The sequence below is a fragment of the Callorhinchus milii genome, unplaced genomic scaffold (genome assembly GCF_018977255.1).
Source record: "Callorhinchus milii isolate IMCB2004 unplaced genomic scaffold, IMCB_Cmil_1.0 Scaffold7, whole genome shotgun sequence".
NCBI lineage: Eukaryota > Metazoa > Chordata > Chondrichthyes > Chimaeriformes > Callorhinchidae > Callorhinchus > Callorhinchus milii.
Genome location: NW_024704748.1, coordinates 24,979,103 through 25,004,578, shown reverse-complemented (window position 1 = coordinate 25,004,578; position 25,476 = coordinate 24,979,103). Strand labels below are relative to the sequence as shown.

Below are 25,476 nucleotides of genomic sequence, written 5' to 3'. Positions count from 1 at the left end.
ATGGACCTTGTTCTTCTTTCGACTAGCAAGTTCTTATCTGGTCAGTTTAAAATAGAAAGGCTTTGGGATCCCAGAAAAATAACAGTGAGGTTTGTTAGTATCATTTAGTGTAGTCATTTTCGCTTGAATAAACCTTTCGGCTTCCACCTTCCCCAAGCTCAGGTGTCCAGCCAGCAGAGGTTGTGGGACATCCTCCTTTTGTGAAAGCTGTTGTATAAATGCAAGGATTGTTATATGAATGTGAAAATGGTGAATTTTATTTATTGTACTTTTCCCTGTTGTCCAGAGTGTGAATGTTGATAGAAAATCAACACGCAATCAAGCAGGCATCACAAATCGCTGGCGCATACCAGCACCTCTGGGGTCTGATATGATGGGGCGAACCCAGGCTATTAAAGCTATCCAAGTTTGCTTCAATGAGTCATTGCAAAGAATATTGACAGGTAATAATGGGATGGGATCCTTTTAGTCTGAAACATTTTACTGTATTCAAGAAAAAGTTGTGAAATCATTGATAGATTCATTAAAGCTGATTAAAAGTGAATGTGGTGCTGAAACATTTAGTGGAGTCCTGTAGCTCAGTGGTTAGAGCACTCGCTTTGCAAGCGAGAGACCTGAGTTCAATTCCAGGCAGAGGGTGAAACCTTGGGCAAGTTTCCTTACTCCACACAGAGCCTAATAATAATCCTCCAAAACCAAAAACAATAATAAATTGGTCAGTTTCAATCCACGCTTGTTTGTGGGACGCTGCTGTGCGCAATTGACTGCCGCGTTCGCCCACAAATATACAGTCAATTCACTTTACAGTGTGTTTTGTGAAGCGCTTTGGGACGTCCTCTCGACGTGAAAAGCGCTATATCAAATGCAAGGATTATTATTATTATTATTTAATAATCTCACGTATTCTCTATATGGTTAAGTTTTTGTTTGTTTTTCTACTGTCATTTATGTGACACATAATATACATTTATAGGTCGATTAATCTCGGATGCACATTTATAGATGTCTCATTAGAGTACATCATTTCACTAGAAGTAATTTGCAGTCTTGTCATATTCTGCATTCAGATCATGATCTGCCACTTATTAAAGGAATATCATTAATTAAAAAGAGCCATGGTTCTGTCCTAAACCAACAATAGTTACAACGTATATTTATTTAGTGCATTTCATATTGAAAGATTAACAAGAGCAACATCAAGGAGTGCTTAGAACTAACAAACCACTTGATGTTTATGTCCAGAATCATGTTGTGGACTGCTGTGGCTTTATAATAATAATAATAATATTTGCATTTGATATAGTGCCTTATCACGTCTTCGAGACGTCTCAATGCGCTTCATAAGTGAATTAACTGTATATTTTGTGGGCGAAAAGCAGCAGCCAATTGCGCACAGCAGTGTCCCACAATCAGATGTGGATAAAAAGTGACCAATTTATTTATTATTATTTTTTTTGAAGGAATTATTACCCCCGAAAAGCTATCCGCCAATCGACTAACAACCAGGTTCCTATTTACTGCTGGGTAAACAGAGGGGGTGTGGAGTAAGAAAACTTGCCCAATATTTTGCCTTGCTGGGAATCGAACCCAGGTCTCTCGCTTGTGAGGCGAGTGCGCTAACCACTGAACTACAGGACGCCACAGTCTATAATACACTATATGCAAACAATAAGCCCTCTGCGATGTGTGAAGGGCGCTGTCGAAGTTCGTTGCTGTTGTTGCAAAGTGTAATGTCAAATAGAAGTACATTAACATGGAAAGTATCTGGAATACGTTGGGCATCAAACAATGTTATCCAGTCGCAGGAGAGAGTATGTCAGGCGGAGACATTCTCTGTCAAACGTGCAGAAGTTAATCGATTAATACGTGCTGTACAACATTGTGACCAATGCAATTAAGCATTTTTTTTTATTTGTAGCTGATGTCCCAATTTCCAGCTGGTACAAATACAGTGATAGGTGTGCTTCTCCATCTCATATTCCCACCTGTATGCCCTATCTTCCAAAGTGCTATCCTACGTCTAAATCTAAATCTGACAGTACTCTTGAACCAATCTTCTCTAGAAAGAGGTAAGAACACAGCAAGTTGGAGGTTTTTTTTTCTAATTCATAAAATTGTTCTCCTGCAAAGCAACATACAAAAGTGTAGAGGTCAAAAAGCAATGAACCAATAGTTAAGTACCTGCATTTTTTTGAAAAAAAGAGATTAAAGATATCAAAATCTGGCTTCACAAGCTTCAGCGACATTAGAACTGCATGTAATTTGATAAATTGTAATTTCACGAATGTATTCAGTTCATATATCTAAACAAAATATGAATATTCAGTCTTTAAAATGTGGTAATTATGTATATTGAGGGTATGTTGCATAAATGCTTTTGGTGATTGAAGAGAACTGATGTAGGTTATTTTGGAGGTATTTTTGTGGATAAGAGGAAGTGGAGAATTCTAGTGTTATACTTAAGTGTTGTCTAAAAGACTCATGATATTCAAAATTTTTCTCCATTTGAGTATGATGCATGGACTGCAAAAATAAGTTTTCTGTGTCAGGTTTCAGTGTGAATGTCTTTGTTGCAGGGCAATTAGTAAGAGCCTTCATCAACTTTGAATAACTTCTGTTTCTTTGTTAGTTTTAATGTGTCTGAATCCTTTATAAGAAAGGACCTCATATATTGCTATTCAAGTAAGGTGACAGAAGACAAGAATCCAGGTTAGTGTCTGTATGTTGTACTGCAAAGATAGACGTTGTCACCTATAATCATAATAAAAGTGTATTTAGGAATGACAACCATATATATATTCTCATTTGTGTAAAATAGTAGAAAATACTACTAAATTGGGATTGGATAATGTTCAGGGTTCTAATAGTATAGAAAACCAAGATTATGGCATTGGTCACTTAATTTAAACAAAAAGTGACACATTGTTAAGGAAAGGAAAAATTGCAGTTGTCCATGGAAACATTTGTTGTTCTGAGTCATTCGGGAAAGGCTGAATAATTTCAGGGTCAACTAGCATTCTACTTGGCCTTTTTAGTAATGATAAATAAATAACATCCACCTTTGGAAAAATCTAAATCCACCACTGATGTCCAGGAAATGAACTTCACATTATGTCATACCACTATTTATGTCACTTAAATCGAAATTGCAGGCAGTGAGTTCATTGCTGGCGTAATAAATGTTTCTTTCAGCATAATTCTGCGGTTCTTTCAACAGATGTCGTCTTACAATGTCTAGACTCCTTCTGGGAGCTACACAGTCAATATTTGTTAAAATCAAAACTGCTGCTAGAACTACTAACTACTGCCGATGAGTCGAAAAATAAAATTTGCAGGAACATTGCCAAAAATACAACAGACATTCATCAAAAAGGTAGGTCAATGAAGACAATCCTTTAATCATTCATTAGGTAGATCAGTCAGTATAAGAACATAAAAACATAACCAATGTTAGATGAAAAAAGACTAAGGTCCATCTAGTTCATACCCTCCACCTTCCTGGCGCATATGCCGCGAACTATCTATGTACTATATCCCATAATGTTATTTCCTAAAAGAAAACTATCTAATCTGTGTTTGAAGGAATCAACAGTGTGTTCACGTATCTTCTCAATATGATTACCTTTCATTTTTTATAGGTCTAATTTAGCTGCTGCTATACTTTTTTTTGTTTATGTACAGGGAGTTTATTTTATTGCAATTCAGAAGATAAAAGTTGTCCACTCCAAACCCGCAAGTCCCAAACTTCTGTTCACTGCAACCAAAGGACACAATCTGCCCAGTGGGTCCTCAAGCCACAGTCAAATATTTCATTGAAACAGCTGAAGAATATGGTGAACATAAAGCTTGATATTGAAGATCAGCATATTACTAAAGAAGGTAATCATTAAGCATTATGGTATTTTGCTGAGAGACATTACTCTCTCAGTTTAACTAATCTATTTGGAGCTGGTAGAGGCTTACTATTGTTATAATAATTATATTAATTCATATAATTAATCATTATTAATTATACTTGCCAAACCTTGTACAACGATCCATGCTGCACACAATGCACCTGTTGAGCGGAGACCATATTTCCCAAGAATGTGACTGAAATACTGTTATGTTTGTATACTGAACCTGTGTTATGTTCTAGCATTTTATATTTTGTTGGTATAGCATTTGCTGTTGCTTTGGGAAACTTGTACAATGCTGAACTAGAAGTGGATGTGAAATATGCTGTGAGTGTCCTGACTGCTGCTTCAATTCTGAAATTTCCAACTCTGTTTCAAAAGTAAGTACATATCAGTTGCACGGAAAACTTTGAACAATGTCTAATTTCCTGGCTCATCTTGCAAAATCTGTCACAGTCGAGGATTTCTCAAGGGAGCGAGAGCTTCTTAATTGATAAAGTCTGAGAAACGGACAGTGACATCAAATTGCAGTTTGAGAATCTCACAATGGAAGCTAATGAGCTGATATTCGCTCAACAGAAGCCACAACACCAAGCAATGCATTTAGTTTGTGGGTATTTAGTTTTGTGAATTCCCTCTCCCCACTGTGAAAAAAAACAAATTATTTCCCCATGGTTGTATCAAGGGAGCTACATTTCACAAGTGAATAGTAATGTAAAGTTTTTTTCTTTTAACAATTATCATGATATAGTTTGATACTATCGGATGGATCAACTTTTTATGAAAGAAATATGTTTTATTCTGGCAGGTGTGTCTCCGTCATGATGAATAACATAAATTCCACCACTGTATGCCATTTTCTTACAGCTGCCCTCAAGGTAAGGGACTGAAAGTACCTTTGAACCTCCTTGAAGTCTCCAGAAATATGTTATAACTTTGCTCTCCACATTGCTTCAATGTAGAATATTTATGCGATGCATCTTAAGTCTTAAGCCAAAAAACATTTTAAGGGCTTAGACTAGGGATATTTATGTTAAAACAAAAGAACTCAGATCTGATTAGAGAATTAAGGGCCTGTTTTCAGGATGATGTTGAGGTTCTTTCACACTACATATTTAATGCACAACATCGAATGTTACCAGAAGGAAGTTCCTGGAGTAATGTAATTTGCATCCGTGCATTATAAACATAGCAGGCAAATTTTGCCTTCAAATTGAAGGTCATGCAGAAATGTGGACAATTCTTCACTTCAGTCTTAATTTGAAAGCCTTTTTTATTAAAAACTGAAAAGTTTCGAAATTAGGACTGAGGTAAAGAACTTTTCACAATCCTGCCAATCTTAAATTTGAAGAACAAAATGTTCGTGTACAGGCTAAGAGTGAGTGGAATTTCGAGCCCTTGGGAACTTTGAACCAAAATTGATAGAAAGTGAATGAAGCGATGCTGATTTTTTGTTGAACTCAAACATTGTTTGGTAGATTGCACAATCACCATGATCAAAATCAAGTGATTTTTTTTTTTACCGGCTCGGCTGAAAGTGAGGTAGAGCCTGAAGTATGAAATATGAAGTCCACTGAATTATTGACAGCAAATTGCAGTGATTAACTTTGTGGAGTCCTGTAGCTCAGTGGTTAGAGCACTCGCTTTGCAAGTGAGAGACCTGAGTTCAATTCCAGGCAGAGGGCGAAACCTTGGGCAAGTTTCCTTATTCCACACAGAGCCTAATAATAATCCCTCCAAAACCAAAAACAATAATAAATTGGTCATTTTCAATCTACAACTGTTTGTGGGACATTGCTGTGCGCAATTGGCTGCCGCGTTCGCCCACAAATATACAGTCAATTCACTTTACAGTGTGTTCTGTGAAGCGCTTTGGGACGTCCTCCAGACGTGAAAAGCGCTATATCAAATGCAAGGATTATTATTATTATTAGTGAGTGCGCATTTCTGTCAGAGCACTGGGTGGAGCTCTTGCTTTATGAGTTCCCTTGAAGTCAGCTCTCATTTCTTCTCTCTCTGATTCAGTACAACCTGGACCTTCTAATGCACGACTGTGAGAGGTGGCTGGAGTTAAACCTTACTGTGCATCTCAGATATGAGGCCAATTTCCGTGACCTACAATTGGATTTCCTGCATAAAATATTGCTATCGCCCAGGTCAGCAATCCACTTGGCGTCATAAGAACAATTCAGTTACGTGAAATAATACCATAGCTCTAATAATATGTCCACAAATACTATCTATCTCCTCAGAATGCATAATCAACATTGTCTAACGGTATGATAGTAACCTATACTCTTCCGAAGCAGTCTAATGCTAAAGCTATGGATCGCTCATTCACATTGCCTCAGAAGGGCTGGTTGAGCATGTCTTGTGTGTTCTCAGATTGTCTCCGATCCTCAGTTATATTGAAGCATAAAACAAGGACAACTGACATCTGTGCAGCGCCTTTCACTTCTGGAGCCCAATCTGCTGGGTGGGTAGGGTGGTGGAGCGCCTTTCACGTCGGGAGGACGTCCCAAGGTGCTGGCGTGTACAGCATTTCAGACCCGAGCTGGGGTCAGGGGGGAGAAGGGTGACTGAAAGCATGATCAAAAATNAAAATATGAATTTTAAAGCACAGAGAGAGACAAAGAATGTCATAAGCTAGTTCCCTTTTGTAACATTTAGGATTAAGATAATTCCGATCTCCTTTATTTGGTTGGATTGTATTTGTTGGAATTTGACATTGGTTTGTTCTGCTGTTGTAGATTGTTCACTTTTAGTGAATACCATGTCCTACAAACTGTCCTCTGCTGGATTTTCCTTCAGATGAACCCCAAGGTACGGATAATGCCATCATACAACGGCATCTTAACGTATTTTATCAGGTGATTACTTTACTGCTTTACTTGTTATGCAATAACTACGGAGTGCTATTTTCTAACTGCGTCCAAACTATTTGTGGGTAGTTTACAAGGATTGAATTTGGGATATAGCAGCTGACCAGTCAGATAGGAAATGAGGACAGCATCATATGATTTGGGGGTTTATTTTTCCTACCAGTCTCGTGAAATCTTCTGAGATTCCCAGAGGAAATTGAAAATGATCTGGTGTTTTTGCAAATATTTACTGGAGGTCAAGGCAGGGAACAGAAACCGCAGACATCATACTGCTAAACAGTAAACATTTTTTTGGAAATAAAATGCTGTTCAGTTTATTCCTAAATTATACAGTGGAGTTAGACATTCTAGATTCAAGAAAATATTGCCAGGTTATCTACAAAAAATATACAGCATGGAAACAGGCCAATTGGCCCAACCAGTCATTGCCAGGGTTTATTCTCCACACAAGTCTTCACCCATTCCTTACTCCCTCCCATACCTTTCTATTCCCCTCTCCCTCATGTGAAGGTCCAGCTATAGTATTTGTGTTGTATGAAGTATAATAAGCAGCTCTTTCTCTACGATATCAGTCAATAATTCCTCCCTCGGCTTCAATAATATATCAGGCGTGGTATATTCATTATTGTAGTTCACAATGATAGTGACCTGAGACAACCTTGTAATTGTAGGAAGTTGAGGCAGAGCTGTTGAGAAACAGAAGTTTGTCCTTTCACATCATGGAAATAAGTATTGCTGAATTTTCATGACAGAGTGCATTAATGTTTTATTGGTAACTCCCAGGCTTGAGGCTTAATTAAAGTTGAGCAAGAAACAAAATACATCAAATGAAGCAACATGAGAGACTTCAAAATTAAAGTTACTATTTACGGGGGAGCGGGAACACTTAATGAAGGGAGAGATTACGTAAAAACGCTTGTTTGCATTTGTAAACATGTTCAATTCTATTCCACCCCATTCTCCTGAATCTCCATGAAAAGGTGGAATGTATTAAACTTTCAGTTTAGTTTGCTGATAAGTTTCTGTATGTCTCAGACACCCACCCGGCTGATCCAAATAAAACCTGGTGGTAGTGATTCTTCTCACTAGGTTCCTGTTAATCATGCAAGACTTGTGATTAATCATGCAAGGATTGCGATTAGTTTAGAATCTTTGTGCCAAATTATGCACAATTGATATACTGCACAGTTTTTAAACGAGATGTTTTGCAGCAGTTTTATCCTTCTTGGTATTTCCTTGATGCAGAGAAATAGTAATTAATACTCTCGGTTAATGAAAGAAAAATTAATGGTTTCACTGGACCTCAGAGATTTAAGAAATGGAAGCAAAAAATGTTATCTTACAAGTGAAACACTATCTGTTTTCCTTTGTATGGGAAAACTAACTTCAAAGAAATAGTTTAGTTCTTGATTTAGAGATTAATTTTGTATGAAATATGGAAAGTCCCCAAGCATTCTATGGACAAATGCTGTTGATTGCATCAATTCTTTTTTTAAAGAAACATTTAATGCAGATTATACCAGATTGTTGCTTATACAGCTGTAACCACTTGATTTAAAAATAGCCTTATGCTAACAGTACTGGAATATCTGAGGGAGGGGTGGGGTGGGGTGGGGTGCAGGAAGAGGGGATCATGTACCCTTTTTTCTTTCATCTGTAAACAAAAGCCTCATATGTTTGATTGCTGCTAAAAATGTTTGTGTACATGAAAAAATGACCAGGATAAATAATAGTCCTGGCATTTGATATTATTATATAGTGTCTTACCACGACATTGAGAAGTCTTAAATTGCTCCACAGGATGTACTGCAAGGTGGATTGACTGTGTATTTTGTGGGTGAAACACGGCAGCCAGTAGTTTCCCACAAACAGCCATGGAGCGAGTGACACATTTTATTTGGGGGTTTGTTGGCCAGGACGCTGAAGAACTCCCTTCTCTTTTCAAATAGTGCCATGGGATCATTAACGTTCGCCTGAACGGGCAGATGGGACCTCGGTTTAGTGTCTCATCTGAAGAACGGTACCTCTGACAACCAAACACACCCCCAGCATTGCATTGGAGTGTCATCTTGACTTAGACAATGTGATTTCAAGTCCCAATGTGGGATTTGAGCCGATAACTTTCTGACTCAGGGGTGAGAATGCTACCACTGAGCCAGGCTGAGTGGAGGAAGCTCTGAACCTCAAGTTTGAAGAGTGTTCATAAATAAATGGCGTGTTTTCTTCCTGTGAAGATTTCCTGAAAAGGACTTTATGGAAGCATAATGGGATTTAAGAGCAGAGCTCAGAAAACCCATAGTTGTACAACTTCTGGCGTTTTGTTCTTCCAGTTCCTTCTCTGCTCTGCTGACGTGTAAAATTTGTCACTGCATTATTCTTTTAGCCTTCACCAGAATAGTAAAGAATCATATGGTTAAGAATGGGGACTAGTTTGCGTTGATTGCAAACATTAAATTGTGAGATTTGCAAAGTGGTAAATCTTGAATCTTAAACCATGAAAGTTTGAGGCCAACTCCTTCCTGCTTCTGTCCTGCACTAAATCGCCACATAAATCAGTCGTTCATTTCATGGCTGTTTGAGGGATATATCGGGTACAATAACTGCTCTGTTTGTCTATAAAAGCAGTCACTGCATTTGACGGGAATTACTTGTGAAACGCTTTTTAAAATGTTTTGACCTGATAAGCTGCTCTAATCGTGCAAGTTCTTATTGACCTGGGTACATCTTGCCCACAAAATACACAGTCAATTCACTTTACTGTATATTCTGTGAAGCGGTTTGAGACGTTTTGCAGACGTGATGAGGCGCTATATGTACCAAATGTAAGGATTATTATTACATTTCAAATCTTGAAATAGTTTGAGAATGTGCGTAAGCTTTGAATTTCCATGTAACTGAAAGTATAACTTTGTATTTCCGAGTAACATAAATCTCAGTGACTTCATCATATCATTTGGACAATCTCAACGTCAAGTCAGAAGCCAAGAATTTTGTCTGCATCAGCTTTTAAGAAAAGTGTGTGCTTTGTTCCAGTAAACCATGTAACACCTCTGTAAAATTCCATGGTACTGCATATCCTGATAACAATTTACCCCAAATTGGTGTAAACTGCAATCTTTCTCCTGCTTGACTTGACGCACATTATTTTGACAAGGTCTGTCTATGTATTAAGGATGAATGTTTGGCTTCTTAACTTTGAATGATCGTAACCCAAACTTTTGGTGATCTAACCAATTAAGAGAATCTCATTTTGCCATTAAGCCAGCAGACTGTTTGTTCCTGTGGTGCACTTAATAAATACTTAATAAATACTGTATGTGTATATTTGCACTCACATATACAATATGCATCTGGTGGCAACAGGTCCACAGACTGCTTTAATGTGCAAAAACTGCAATGTGACCCGGGTCAAGCATTTCATTAGTGAGTTTAATTGTTTTGCCAACAACTTTGGCAATTAGTTTGTCATGTTGAAAATAGGAGTGGGAAATTGGTAACCCTGATAGCAGATCAATATGTTGCACCATGCAGCAGTGTTGTTATTCTTGTGGCAGAATTTGTGACATCCAGAAACTTGTACTGCAAGCATAAATGTTGAACCATTTTCTGATAAACAAAGGGTAGAAAATTCATACGGTGAGTATTAATTTCTCTGTAAATTGCACAGTGCTGCAATACTAAATAACGCCACGGGGTGGGGGGGGGATGAATTCCTTGTATTATTGCTAATTCACTGCAGCATTAATAGCAGCACAAAACCACCTTCTACGCACCCAAGATACTTATTTGAAGGGAGAAATTCCACCTGAAGCTAAATTTAATCTGCAGCATTTTAGAGTCCCCAGAATATTGGTAAATTGTTGAATTCAATCTGGGAAGCGCTCCCGTTAATTTTTTTTATAAAAAAAAGTTGTGCTCACACCTTGGACCAACCAATGTTTTCAGTAAAATCTTCCACATATATGGGCTCTCTTCAACAGCTGGGTTCATCAGTAAATTCACACAAGATGACTGTCTCAAAGTGGTTCACAGAGATCATCGGGAGCAGGGGAATTTGAATTTAAGGATCTGAACCAAAGTCATGGTTAAGAAGTTGGGTTTGAAAGAAAACATTCTTTTAATAAACAAAATGTACATGATCACATTTTGAGAAGGGTTTATGACTGGCTGGCTCAAATATCGTACATCCCTACCCTCAAATTGTGTATGAAACATTGAAAATCCTTTATGAACACCTCCCCCTCCATCTCCCCTGGTGTCAAATTAAAAGTCAAATTAAAATTCTCTTGTGTGGTGAAAGGAAAAGCTAACCGTACGTTTTTACGTGACTCTTTTCCTTCCCTACAGTTTGCCGAAGACAAGTGTCTTCTTGGAAAAGGAAATTGGAGAAAGGTTCCTAGCGCTGTTTAAAGCTCTCCGCCTGCACGGGATAACAGAGAGTAAGTACTGTATGTTCGTTGAGCTGCTGATCTTTAAATGTCAAACAGTGCTGTTACATTCATTACTGTGGAATGTGGCTTGTCATTTCAAACCTAGCCCAGACTTTAGAAGAGCTGATAGAATCGCATGGCGAGAATATCAAAAATATCTTGCTTATTCAAACATACTGATTTTTATTATCATATGTGATTGTTGCCTCTGCCATTTGGTTTTGGAGCCTTGACTCACCCACTCTTCTCTTCAACAAATGCTTAATTATATCTGTGAGGCCCAGTGAATAGAGGCATAGTAATTTACCGGTCTGGCCATACTATATACATTAATCTGCGTGCCAATGGAAACTTATGATTCAAAACTGCATGACACTGACTGCCCCTAAACCTAAAAATAATTTTGTTCAGAAATGATAGATACTCAGTAAAAGTTTTTGCGCAACAAAGGTAAACGTAATGAGATAAATAGGCAAACATTTCGCCCACAAAATACATACACTCAATTCACTTTACAGTATATTCTGTGAAGCGCTTTGAGACGTCTCAAAGGCACGATAAGGCGCTATATCAAATACGAGAATTATTGTTATATCGTTGCCTTGCTTTTTGGCAATGCTGTGAGGTCTATCTTGCAGTTTAAATTTGGAAATTTGCCACGTATTGATTAAGAATGAAACCACTGAAAAATTCAGTGCTGAAGCCAGAGGGATAGGAAAAGAAGTGACTGCACTGTGGCAGAGCCTAGAGGTTTCAGTACTCCATTTGCTGTTTCTGATGATGGAGTGCAGACATAAATAGGACGCAGGCTTAATTTAATTGGTGTCGTGTTAAGCAGCATTCAAGCACCTGCATTAACAACTCACTGCTTCAGGTTTGCCTGGGTTAGAATGTTAGTCAAGGTTGGGATTTTAATCTGGGTCTTCAATTTATACTGTACTTTTACCATCAATTGATGCGATTTTCACATTCAAACCAACCCCCAAATGTGGGTTATAAATTCATTATTAAGGGGGGGGGGGGTTCTGTCTTGAATCGATGCCATAAGCCGCAGTATGAATAATAATAATAATAATCCCTCAAGAAAAAATAATAAAATAATTTAGTCACTCAATCCACGACTGTTTGTGGGACACTGCTGTGCGCAATTGGTTGCTGTGTTTCGCCCACAAATACAACAACAACAACAACAACAACAAGATTCCATTTATAGAGCGCCTTTCACGTCAGGAGGACGTCCCAAGGCGCTGCACAGTTGGGTCATGACCCGAGCAGGGGGGAAATGGTCAGGGTGAGGGGAGGGAAGGGAGGGAGCGAGGAGGGGGAAATGGTCAGGGTGAGGGAAGGGAAGGGAGGGAGCGAGGAGGGGGAAGAGAGTCGAGAGGGGAGCTGAAGGCACGGTCAAAGAGAAAGGTTTTGAGACCGGCCTTGAAGGAGGAAAGGGAGGAAGCAAGGCGAAGGCACTGGGGGATGGAGTTCCAGAGCCTGGGGGCTGAGAGGCTGAAGGCCCGACCACCGATGGTAGGGCGGTTGGGGCGGGGGACGTGGAGCAGACCGGAGCCAGAGGAACGGAGGGTACGGGCAGGTAGGTAGGGGGATAGTAGGTTGGAGAGGTAGGAGGGAGCGAGGCCGTGAATGGCCTTGTAGGTGAGGATGAGGATCTTGAAATCAACCCTCTGGGGGATGGGGAGCCAGTGGAGGCGAGCGAGGGTGGGAGTGATGTGGTCCCGAAGTCTGGTGCGGGACAGTACACGAGCTGCAGAGTTCTGAATGACCTGCAGTGTGGAGGGAGGTGGCGGGAAGGCCGGCGAGGAGAGAGTTCCCATAGTCCAGCCTTGAGGTGACAAAGGCGTGGACCAGGGTTTCAGCAGCGTGAGGGGTGAGGTAGTGCCGTAGTCTGGCGATGTTCCGAAGGTGATAATAATAATAATAATAATAATAATCCTTGCATTTGATATAGCGCTTTTCACGTCAGGAGGACGTCCCAAAGCGCTTCACAGAACACACTGTAAAGTGAATTGACTGTATATTTGTGGGCAAACGCGGCAGCCAATTGCGCACAGCAATGTCCCACAAACAGTCGTAGATTGAAAATGACCAATTTATTATTGTTTTTGGTTTTGGAGGGATTATTATTAGGCTCCGTGTGGAGTAAGGAAACTTGCCCAAGGTTTCGCCCTCTGCCTGGGATTGAACTCAGGTCTCTCACTTGCAAAGCGAGTGCTCTAACCACTGAGCTACAGGACTCCCTGTGATGGAAGGCGGTGCCAGTTGTAGTGCGGATGTGAGGGAGAAAGGACAGCTCAGGGTCGAACAAAACGCCGAGGTTCCTGACTGGCTTTGAGAGGTGGAGAGTGCGGCCTTGGATGCTGATGCTGTCAGCGCCTGAGGTGCGGAGGCGCTGACGTGAGCCAATCAGGAGGGCCTCGGTTTTTCGCACGTTGAGCTGAAGAAAGTTGTCTCTCGTCCAGGACTCGATGTCGGACAGGCAGCTGTCAGGACATCGGTGGTCGTGGAGTTGAGAGTAGAGGAGGAAAGGTAGAGTTGGGTGTCATCCGCATACATGTGGAAGTTAACTCCATGTCTGCGGATGATGTCACCGAGGGGAGCATATAGAGGGTGAAGAGGAGGGGACCAAGGACAGAGCCCTGAGGGACACCACATGAGACAGTACGGGGGGTGGAGGAGAAGCCATTCGTTGAGACAAAGTGAAGACGGTGAGAAAGGTACGACCTAAACCATTCAAGGACAGTGCCTTGAAGGTTTAGGTGGGAGGATACACAGTCAATTCACTTTACAGTATATGTTGTGAAGCGCTCTGAGATGTCTCGAAGACGCGATAAGACGCTATATCAAATGCAATGATTATTATTTTTATTGTAAATCCGGTCACGTGTAAATGGTCTTGCTTGGGGCTTGTGCTTCATTCACAGTGCAAGTCTAAGTCAACACGCCTGTTTTTTTCAAGGTTACATAAGCCTCTGAGCATTTTAAGCTGCATTTGAATGTGCAATGTAAATCGAGTGAGTCAGCATGAATCTTGTTGGAGCCAAATTCTGAGACCACCGTGAAGAGGTGGTTTGATAAATACAGCAGTGGATCTATACTGGTTCCATTGCTCCAAAGCTTCCACAACAGTTCATTCACCCTCAATGGACCAAGTTTTGATCTTATTAATCGAATAATACCAAAAGGCGATGTAGGATGGGGTGCGACGAATAAATCACTAGCTTCCCACTCTCAACTGGTGGAAACTAAGTTGCTTTGCTTCCAGCAACATCAATTAGCATTTATATAGCGCCCTTCACACCGGACAGCGTCTCGGAACACAGCACTGTTAATGAACCATCGATGACCTGGATCGTGCCCCTCTTTCATCTTCTTTTCCATTTCAGCACCTGTCATGCCATTCATCAGCCATTAATTACCGGAAAATTAATATTTAATCCGAACGTAAATGAAATGATATGATCAGTGTTTAGAAAAGCATTTTACAGGATTTCCGGATATTGTTGGCTGTTGCTATTGGCCTTTGCGTAGATGTCAGAACACAGCGACAGCATGACCTGCAACAAGTTTGGTTAAATAATCTGCACAAATCCTCCGGAGAAGCAAAACAAATTAAAAATTCATTGGAACTCCTTCAATCTGGAGAAAATCATTGCATTGTACTCCCATAAGGGAGCAGGTCACTGTTGAATAGAATCCACTAATTCCTCTGTCAGTGTAAGGCTAAATTAATTCTTTCTCAATAACTATAATAATTCCTATAGACCTTTTTAGGGTGTTGCCTTGTCTCCACTTGAGCATTTTCATTAGATTTTTAGATTATTTCCTGCCTTTCCTGCTTCTTCAACTCCACTGATAGTCAGTCATTCACCCAGACAAGTGTGTAATGACTGAGTCACTTCCATAGTGATTCACTGTTTTTCATGTGCTTCTCATTTAGATTTTCACATTTATTTTTCAAAAATACGTACAGTATCAGCATTTTCCACCAGATGTTTGGATCTGTATCAAATAAATACTTAGTGTATAAAAAATAGTATTCAGAACTTTTTAGCCATTGTATTCTGTCTTTTTTTACATCAGAGAAGTAACATCACACAGTCCAGGCTGACACTGCAATGTGGTGCAAGGGGTTGGAGATGTCACTGTTGGAGGGGCCATCCATTCTGTATCCCTATTTAGATGGATGTGAAAGATCCTATGGCACTTCTCAAAAAGAGAAGGGAATTTCTCCTGGGATTCTGGCCAATAATCCCCTAAATAAAATTGGTCGTTTGCTTCATGGCTGTTTGCGGGACATTGCTGTGAGCAAAAATTGGCTACTGCGTTCACCTACAGAATGCATCGATATTTCCCTCATATTGATTCTCCTTAAATTACTGAGAGAATATAACATACAACTACAACTTGCACTTGTCTAGCACCCTTCACTGGTAACATCTCAGAACAATTGTAATATAATTGAAAAGCAACTTAGAATTCAAACTTTCCGTTTGCAAGAATGACGATTTTCTTTACTGTTGTCTCTTGAAGTCCTGCACTATTTCCTGTTATTAATCCTGTTAATCCAGGAATCCTGTTATTCCTGTCAGTGCTATGGGACGTTCTCCTGACGTGAAAGGCGCTATACAATTGTAATTTTGTTGTTGTTGTTAAACCCCCTAATTTTGTGAAACTCGAACTGGCCGGTGACGCCAGGTTGTTGAACACACAAAACCAGATTGGAAAAACAGATATTGTTTTTCATCCAGTGTTCAATTATTTACACATGTTCAGTGTAAAAGCGTAATTTTGTAAATTTTTGCTGGCGGTGGAATAAAAACAGGGATTATGGTTTGAATATTTGGAGTTTGAGGCAGCACTAGATGCGGAACTTGGTAAATATAGTGTCAGCACCACACATGCTAACAATCCATCACCATGTGATAGATGAAGGAAGGCAGTGGAGTTGTGCAAAACCACAAATGAATCATTATTGGTAAAAAGAAGAATCACATCCTCTTTTCAAAGTAAACAACTACAATTATGCCCAAGTTTATAGGAGAACGGTAATGTGAATATTGACATGTTGTCGAAACTAGTACTAAGGTGTTCTAAGATATCAAGAAGGTAAAGCTCACTGAAATCCATTGATGACTTTATCGGGGAAAATCTGCTGCATTCTGTACGATAGCGCTCTGGAAAGCTACCCTTGTGAAGAACACTATATAAATGCAAGTTGTGATTGTTGTGATGGGAGAAAAGGCTGTTGCTGAAAAACGAAACTGCAATTGAATTTTGTTCCCTTTTGAAGCTGTAGTGGGTTAAACATACTTTCAGTGGATGAAATATGAGGCATACTTAGTGACCCAGATGATGCATGACCCTGGCCTTTTAAATAATAATAATACATTTTAAGTGCCCAAATCATTCATCGCACAACATCAAGAGGAATATCATGTTTGTAAACAAATATGTGTGTTAAGTGCTGCCCACAGCACGCAAACTGCTCTGGTCAAGGTCACTAATGACATCCTGACCATGTGTGACCAGAGCTCCCTCTGCCTCCTCGTCCTCCTCGATCTCTCCGCCGCTTTTGTCACCGTGGACCATGCAATCCTCCTCCACCGCCTCTCGTCCCACCTCAACCTCCAAGGATCTGTCCTTGACTGATTCAGGTCCTACCTTTCACACCGCCTCCACTTCGTCTCAGCAAACGGTTTCCCCTCCAGCCCCCGCACCGTCTCAGGCGGTGTTCTTCAGGGCTCTGTCCTCGGTCTCCTCCTCTTCACCCTCTACATGCGCCCCCTTGGTGACATCATCCACAGACATGGGGTAAATTTCCACATATATGCGGATGACACCCAACTCTACCTCTCTCCCTCCACCCTGAACTCCAGGACTACTGGCGTCCTGACCAAATGCCTGTCCGACATCAAGTTCTGGACAAGGGACAACTTTTTTCCAGCTGAACGTCAGCAAGACCGAGGCCCTCCTGATTGACTTGCGTTAGCGTCTCCTCACCTCGGGCATTGGCAGCATCAGCATCCATGGCTGCACGCTCAACCTCACTAAGCCAGTCAGGAACCTGGGTATCTTGTTTGACTCTGAACTGTCCTTTCTCCCCCACATCCGCGCCATGACCACCTACTCCGCAACATTGCCAGACTGCCTCATCCCTCAGCCTGCCGAAACCCTCACCCACGCATTCGTCACATCAAGGCTTGACTATAGAAACGCCCTCCTCATCGGCCTTCCCAACTCTTCCCTTCACAAGCTGCAGATCATCCAAAACTCACGCACCAGACTCCGTGACCCCATCACTCCCACCCTCGGCCGACTCCATTGGCGCCCCATCCCTCAGAGAATCGAATTCAAGCTCCTTGTCCTCACTTTCAAGGCCATCCATGGCCTTGCCCCCTCCTACCTCTCTGACCTGCTGACTCCCTACCAACCTGCCCGCTCCCTCCGTTCAGCGGGCTCCAGTCTGTTCCATGTCTCCTGCCCGACCCGCCCTACCATCAGTGGCCGGGCTTTCAGCCTCTCTGCCCCCACACTCTGGAACTCCATCCCACAGTCCCTTCGCCTCACTACCTCCTTGCCTCCTTCAAGGCCGGTCTCATGACCCTCCTCTTCGATCGTGCCTTCGGTCGCCCTCCCACCTCTCTGCCTTCCCTCACCCCTACCACACCCCTCCCCCATGCTCGGGTCCTCACCCCTGACTGTCCAGCACCTTTGGACGTCCTCCAGACGTGAAAGGCGCTCTATAAGTGTAATTGTATGGTTGTTGTAAATTAGGGGTTAAACCATTAAATTACAGCCGTTATATTTGACCTAAATTTTCTTCTGTGGTTTCATGATCAAACTGCCTCTTACTGATGGTTGTTGAGCAGGCTGTGCGTACGGATCTATTCACAATGAGAGTCAGTTGCAGAGTGACTGATATTGGGAAAACAATCATATCTCGTCTGCAAGGTGGTATAAGCATAGAAGTTGGGTCTCATCTTCACTTTCACTTCATGGTCGCAAAACTGTGCCGAGCCGAGAGTTCATTAGTCTTCAGTGCTTTGGGATGTCCTCCCAATGTGAAAGACGCTATATAAATGTAATTTGGAAGGTCAAATGGGTAGCCTAGATGGACCAATGGTCTTACTTGTGTCTGAAACTGATCACTGTTATGTTGGTAGCTAGTTTCAAGTTGGAATTTGCCTCCTCAACAACATCTTCAACAACTTGCACATATACAGTGCTCTCCACACAGGGTAGCGTCTTAGAGCGCTTGAAGAGGAAACAATTCAAGCCTTACTGCCTTACTGTAACAGTAGAAACAAGCACAGTGAAACATGAACATTTATCACTGCCGTTGTAACAAATGTCAGTCAGCAATCACCAAGTGATTTGTGCTATGTATTTGCACAGTTCTCAGCTAAGCCATTAGGAGAAGCAGCATTCTTTGTCCCATCTTTATTTCCGGTGTTTTTATTGTCCAGCTTTTATAAGAATATTCACAATAAAACATAGTTGATCGTTAGCTGAACTATGTTCTGTCTGAATCATTGTGTTTGCTGCTTATATTCTCTCAGTAATCTGTGATTATTTTTCTTTGTAAGTAGATCCTCTAATTTTTCCCTTTCACGTGGGAAAACTCTTCATCTCTGTTTGCCTTTTCCATTCCGAGATCTGCCTGAATTTGGGAACTTTCCATCCACCGTCAAGACAACAATTTGTTTCAGTCTCACACTGAAAAATAAACAAATTAAGAATTGTGAGATTAGAAATATAGTATAATCAAATAAAAAAAACATCTGTTTATTGGTCGTATAAAGTATACATAGACTTAGATATTTTGAACTAAAGCATCCTCTTTAAACAATCCTGCATCGCTTAATCTGTTTATAACCTTCTGCATCTGCTTCCTCATAGAATTCCTTAGCTTTCTTTTAAAGTGCCCAGGAATAATTTCTTCAATTTTTTTGCATACTTCTTTGGCTGAACTTTTTAAAGATACACCTGTGTAATAGATTTACTCTATTTACATCACATTTCAGAGGGTCAAAAACTCTTAACTACAAGTTTAATTTCACAGCTGGATTCCTGTATGTTCTTTTGTGAACTGCAGAAAATTGACTTCAAAATTAAAGCTGCATTTGAAGAATATGCCTGGTTTGGACATTCTTAAAATGTTACTTAAACAAATTCTTCCAATAAATCTAGACCCAAGTGGAATTTCTTTCCCCAGATGTTTAATTTTGCAAATGCGTAATATATATTGGTTCAAGTCTGAAAACTGGTTTGTCTACACAAAGGCATTCTCTTTCCTCACATAATGATAGAATATTATTGTGCTGCAGTGTTTTGTGATTGAGGAGATGGAACAGGATTTTGTTGGCTGTCTCCAACAATCGGATTGAAGTCCAGTTGTGGTTCATTATCCCCTTCCAGGAGAATGTTAAATTAGTATGTGTGTGGAATAAAAATACGTTGAAGGGGCAGAAACAGGCTTGTGTCAATAGATTGTTCTTCAGATAAAAGCACTTGCTTCGTAGCTGCATTTGGGATGTTGCTGTATTGGTATTGTTGCCATGTTTGCCTACACGTACCAAGTCATTACACTTGACTGCAATTACCTTTGAAGTGTTTTCAGATGTGTTGATGTGTAATGCAGCCTAGCAAATAGAAAGATGATTAGTTTAATTATTATTTATTTAAAAAGTCCTTCATATCTCACTACAGTCAGCACCATTTGTGAGTTTTGTTAAGTGCAAACACATCAGCATTTTTAAGTGCAACGTCTGATAATTCCATATTATCTAGCTCTTTCACACATACTAAGGCAACTTTCATATGGCATGCAAAATATTATGAGCTGGCACTAACGTACAAAGGGCATTGAGTGTAAGCAGCATGGAAATTTTTAAATGAGGAAATGATTCAGATTCAGCATCGCTCTTGTGTCTCAGCATTCTGTTGGAACTTGATTGTTGGCATATGCGTGAATACAGACTACTCTTTTCGTTTTCACAGCTAAGCATCTTGAAGAGCTGCAGCAAATCAATTTGTTCCCACAGGCTTGGCTGCTGCAGATACTTACCCACAACTACCATGCAGTGAGTCAATCTCACAGTTTTCAAACTAGACCTGTAATCACTGTCAGGAGTAATTACAGCTTAAGTACGGTCAAGTGACTCTTTTGCACATCGCCATTTTCATGTAACGTATTTGTTTCAGAAATCCTAAGGCTTTATGCTGAAAGAATCAATTTGATTTTGAAGAAGCTATGAAAAAAAATTGCTTTTTAAAAAGAAATCTAAATATTATTTATGTGAATACCTGAAAAAAAGGGGAGATTTGTAATTCCAGTGAGCTGCACAATGTAGATAGAAATCCCAATAAGAGTTTTTTTTTAAATCCCCAAATCCTTTGTGGTAACATGGAAAAACTTTGGAAACATCTTTAAGAACATGAGAAATGCTGGATAAAAATGACCAAGGTCCATCTAGTTTGCCTTCCACCTTCCTGGTGGTCGCATGCACACATGTGTCATGAACTACCTATGCACTATATCCCATAATGTTATTTCCTAAAAGAAAACTATTTAATCTGTGATTGAAGTAATCAACACTTCCTGCTTCAACCGTCTCCCCAGGGAGCCTGTCCCACAGGTTTACTATTCGCTCACTGAAATAGTATTTGCGTAGATTTGTTCTAAATTTACCCGCCTTCAATTGCAGGCCATGTCCTCAGGCTTTACTATTCTGGACAAGTTGAAACAGCCTGTCATGATCTACATTGTCTAGTCCCTTTACCATCTTAAAGACAGTGATCATATCTTTATTGGTTATACGTTCCAGTGCAGAGGCTATAGAATCATTTAAAAATATTGTGAAAGGCCTGGAAGACTGTAAGATTTCAATGCTATTTATCAATGTTACAGCTACAGCATGGGGGGGACATGCCATTCCTGAAAGACTTTTCCACTCAAGCTATCCGATTTGGATTCATCATTACAGAGGTAAAAGCAATAGATATGATAAATAAAGTTAACCAAAACAATGTTTATTCAGAAGAGGCCATCAGTAAACACCTATAATGCTCTCAAGTGGATCACAGGTATAAAGAGAAACATCAGTCACCACCCCAGTGCATTATATGAATTTATTTTTAGATCGAAAATACGGATCATTTTCAAATCGAATAGTTTTGCTTCTGCTGGACTAACTAAAATAGTCTGCTTAATTATGGCACATCAAAGCAAAACATTTTTAAAAATTTATTCTTACTTTAATGCCGGCAAATAACACTTGAAGCACAACTTCTTCTCGGTTTTGAAGGCGAAGCCATAGATATATTGAGGTGCTTCTTGTGTCACAATTCTGATTGTGTCTGTGATGGTATTTGATATAATTTGGATGCCTTTTCATTTCGTATCATCTTATTTTCATGTGTGTGTGAACAGGAGCCACAGTACTACTCAGAAATGATTGCACACTGTGGATTTTATTTTGAACTAAAAGCTGTTCAGGAAAGAAAGAAATCTATCTACAGCTTTTACATACAGGTAAGATAACAGCCACCTTAATTTGAAAAAGATGGGCATTAGGTGATGGGCAGCACTTTTATATAAAATATTTTGAGCAAGATTGTGTTTTATCTTTTTTGCGTTCAATAGCAAGACAGAAACTGTCGGATCAGGCAGATGGCTCTAATTAAAATCAAAACTATTCTTTCCATCAACTACTTAGGCACTAATATAATGATAGAGAAAATATTTGTTTGGATTTATTTGGATAGATATTTGTTAAATCAATTTGAATTATTACTGTCTCTACCTCCATCTCCAGATGTGAGCTGTGGAGTGGGGTAGGGAAAAATTGGAAGTTTTATTTTTGCAATGAAATATGTCTGCATCATGAAATCTGAGGCAAATGCATGTTGCTGTACAGCACATTCCTGTGATGGACCTATTAGTGTCAGAAACAAAATCAATAAGTCAAGTCTTAAACACTTGCAAACCAGCCTGAAGCATAACCTCTGAGGAATTCTGGTGGTAATTCCAATGCTAGTGCTGGTTTAGAGATAATCAGTACAGCTGTAGTTTAATGTATCAAAAGCGAGGGTTCCTGGCTGTATTTCCTTCTTTATTTTCCCTGCATAACTTTATTGGTCTAAAATATTCTTACAAGACAGGGATAATGTAGGTACTAACAGCCTATTTAAGTTGGTCAGTGAGCACAGAGCTGGAGGACATGAATACAAACTTAATACGCTTCAAATGGAACAAGAGGTTTGAAGAAAAGTATCACTTACAATGCGAAGGAACTGTTAGCGTCTGAAAATGAATCGCAGTCAATGGCACTAAAGTGAGACAAAACAGGTCTTGTGTGATAAGGGTGCTAAGAGTAAGGGGAAAAGTATAGGAAAAGGACTATTGAAACAAGATGGTGTACAAAGGACAAAATGACAACTTTAAATACCCATTCAAGGCCAGTGGAAACCGTCAAAATTCCAAATATTGTAATTTCTGTCTAGGAGACGATTCACGTGTTTCTCAAATTGAACCTGGAGCAGATTGCCTCTGTCCATTTTGATGTGTTGAATCGCTTGCATTCATTTTGCTTACTCCGACGGCTTCTCCTCTCACCCTTGCATATGGTATTTCAGTGCTCTAACCTCAGGCCTACGCCTTTCCTCATCTACATGCTGCCTTATGGCAAGAGCATCTGCTGACACGAGGCTAGTTTCCACATGTATCGTTTTGCAAAGCTTAGTGCTGTATCGCCAATTACACATTGTCTCATCCTCCACTATCCTCTCTCTGTCTTACCTTTGCAACTCGTCACAGAAATAAAGCTTTGCCATTTTTTCCCAGCCTGTGCACTCAGCTGGAACACACAGCGAGCACTTAGGAACTGGTTCAATTCATTCTCCTTAATGCATATAATTTCCACTTGAAAGTGGAGGGGGAAATCGTTGCCGTGTATCAAGTGGATGGTAATGTCCCTAATTAATCATTCATGAGTACAAAAGTGGCTGTGTGCAATCATTTTGCTAAAGTGGAAATGCAGATGGGCGACACTGCACAATGCAAGCTAATGCATAAGACAATATCTGCATATACAGGAACCTACGCACAAACAGCACTCCCTATTGCACAACAGGGTAAGAGAAAGCCTGAATATATTCAGTTTTAGCATTTAAGTCTTTACGCATTTTTAACTGTCTTGTGATGCGGGTGTCTGCTTTTGCAACAGCCTGTTGTGGTACAGTTACAGAATTTTGAGATATGTTCTTGATTATCTCTCTAGCAGTGACTCATATCTCTGTCGTGCCCACCCCCATTTCTTTTTGTGGCTAATGATTTATCTCTCTAACTTTAAGCCATGAAATGTTGACAAAGACATTCTTTTGAGAGGCCTCTGTGTTCTCTGGAGTGCTGCCTAATTTAGCTTTCCTGTAATATTTGCTTATTGTTTCCGTGGTTTCATGACTGATGACATGCGAAACGAATGCAAGGTAGTGTGCCTTGAGTTAACATGAGAATGTAAACATTTCATTGCATTTCTCCCATCCTAGAAGAAGAGTTCAATATATTTCCAGTAGTTATGAATTTATAAGGAATGGGCTGTACCCATTGCAGCTTCGCTTGCAACCAAAGGATCCAATATGAAATGTAGATTGACACACAGACAGACACACAGACAATCATTTCATCTTTATTTCATTTCATCTTTATCTGGGGACTCGTGTGGGAGGACTCATTTTGGCCATGCTGTTCTTTGAGTGGGCACCTCATTTTGGTGCGCTGTTGCAGTCCTTTCAGCATTGAAGTGCAGACGCGCTGTTCTTTGTTCTCCAGCTTCATTTAATTGGCCTTCTCTCTTTTGTCTAGCATTTTTGCTTATCCTTGAAAGGTTTGATTTTCGCATCTTTATAATGATGTATATAAATATATAAATATATAATTTATAATCACTGGGATGTCCTCCCGACGTGAAAGGTGCTTTAAAAATGTAATTTTCTTGCCGTAATTTTATATAGCATTTATTGTACAAATTAGTGAATGCTTTAAATGTGTTCTATCTAAATCTGCAATTGCTTTATTCAGTGGAGCGTTTCAAACATCAGCTGGAAATGTTTACGTGTCTATTAACAATTTAAACTAGTTCAAGCATAGGCCAGAAACTAATACACTGCTGCTGAAACAAACATTAACAGCACTAAACCTTCATTAATATAATTTAACAAATTCATTCTGGGTTCACTTATTAAATCAATCCATTGTTGTTTCCAGAGACTAAAACACACAGACTCGAGTTTGCCCTTCAGAATTTGTGAACGCTATGCGTTTAGTTTACGCCAGGAACGTGAAATTCAGTATGCAATTCAAGTACAGTCATTGGTTGATGAACGATGGCAAGTCTTTAATTCTGGGAAACAGACCCAGAAATTTGGCGTTACTAAAAAGACATGCCACAGTCAGGTAAGGTTTAGCAACAACAACAAATTATATTTGTAAAGCGTCTTTCATGTCAGGAGGACGTCCCAAGGCGCTGGACAGTCAGGGATCCGTACCCAGCTGGTGATTGGGATCAGGCGGGGTGGAGGGCGGGGAGGGTTGGGGTAAGAGGGTGACTGAGGGCACGGTCAAAGAGGAAGGTCTTGAGATGGGTCTTCAAGGGAGGGGTTCGAGGAGTAGGGACTGTGGGTTAGAGTTTCAGAGGGTGGGGATTAATTAATTAACACATGAATACACTTTACCCGGCATACAATCGTGGAAATTTAGCCCAAATTAAAAATGATCTGCAGTCCTTCTGTTGGGGAGTGATTGCACTATTAATTGGCCACCAGAGGCCACTATAACTAATGATTTGAGAAGCTATCTATGGGAACAGTAACACAAGTGGTCAAGGCCAAAGTATGAACCGCCTTTGTTTACTGAGGTCAGACATGGAATGCTAATAAGTTAATGATTCTTTTTTTATTCTTTCAGGTCCTGATGATTGCTGGACTCACCATGCCTATTTTTGTGACTTTTGCTCTTCTTTTTCCCGCATCGTGACACAGAGCCAAAGGGAAGGGAACCTTCGAACTGTCTAAAATTTCTGAATTAAAAAAAAAATAACACATCGGGGTAAAAGTGACAATTGTTTGGCTTGAAAATGTCACGTTGCAGCCTTTGAGGGTTTCGTGTCAGTAAAAGTTTACAAAGCAAAACTGCTGTGAACTCTTTTGTCAACATGCCACATGTGCCTGCCTGAGGACTTTATTTGTGGAAGAGAG

General features: G+C 40.1%; 1 protein-coding gene across 1 annotated transcript; it reads left to right on the top strand.

The window, feature by feature from the left end:
- On the top strand, nt 1-25,322 carry btbd16 (BTB (POZ) domain containing 16). The gene is made up of 16 exons (XM_042336860.1): nt 1-84; nt 287-443; nt 1,919-2,069; nt 2,630-2,709; nt 3,218-3,373; nt 3,682-3,879; nt 4,162-4,276; nt 4,705-4,774; nt 5,922-6,052; nt 6,647-6,766; nt 11,126-11,217; nt 20,221-20,303; nt 21,131-21,208; nt 21,653-21,754; nt 24,488-24,676; nt 25,187-25,322. Exons 1-16 carry the CDS (start codon nt 1-3, stop codon nt 25,253-25,255), a joined length of 1,875 nt encoding a protein of 624 aa, XP_042192794.1. The 3' UTR covers nt 25,256-25,322.
- Nucleotides 25,323-25,476: the final 154 nt, after the last annotated feature.

Coding starts and splice junctions, on each gene's coding strand:
- btbd16 (XM_042336860.1), top strand. CDS start 1: ATGGACCTTGTTCTTCTTTCGACTAGCAAGTTCTTATCTGGTCAGTTT. Junction 85..286: donor GGGATCCCAGAAAAATAACA/GTGAGGTTTGTT, acceptor CCTGTTGTCCAG/AGTGTGAATGTTGATAGAAA. Junction 6,767..11,125: donor ATCTTAACGTATTTTATCAG/GTGATTACTTTA, acceptor CCTTCCCTACAG/TTTGCCGAAGACAAGTGTCT.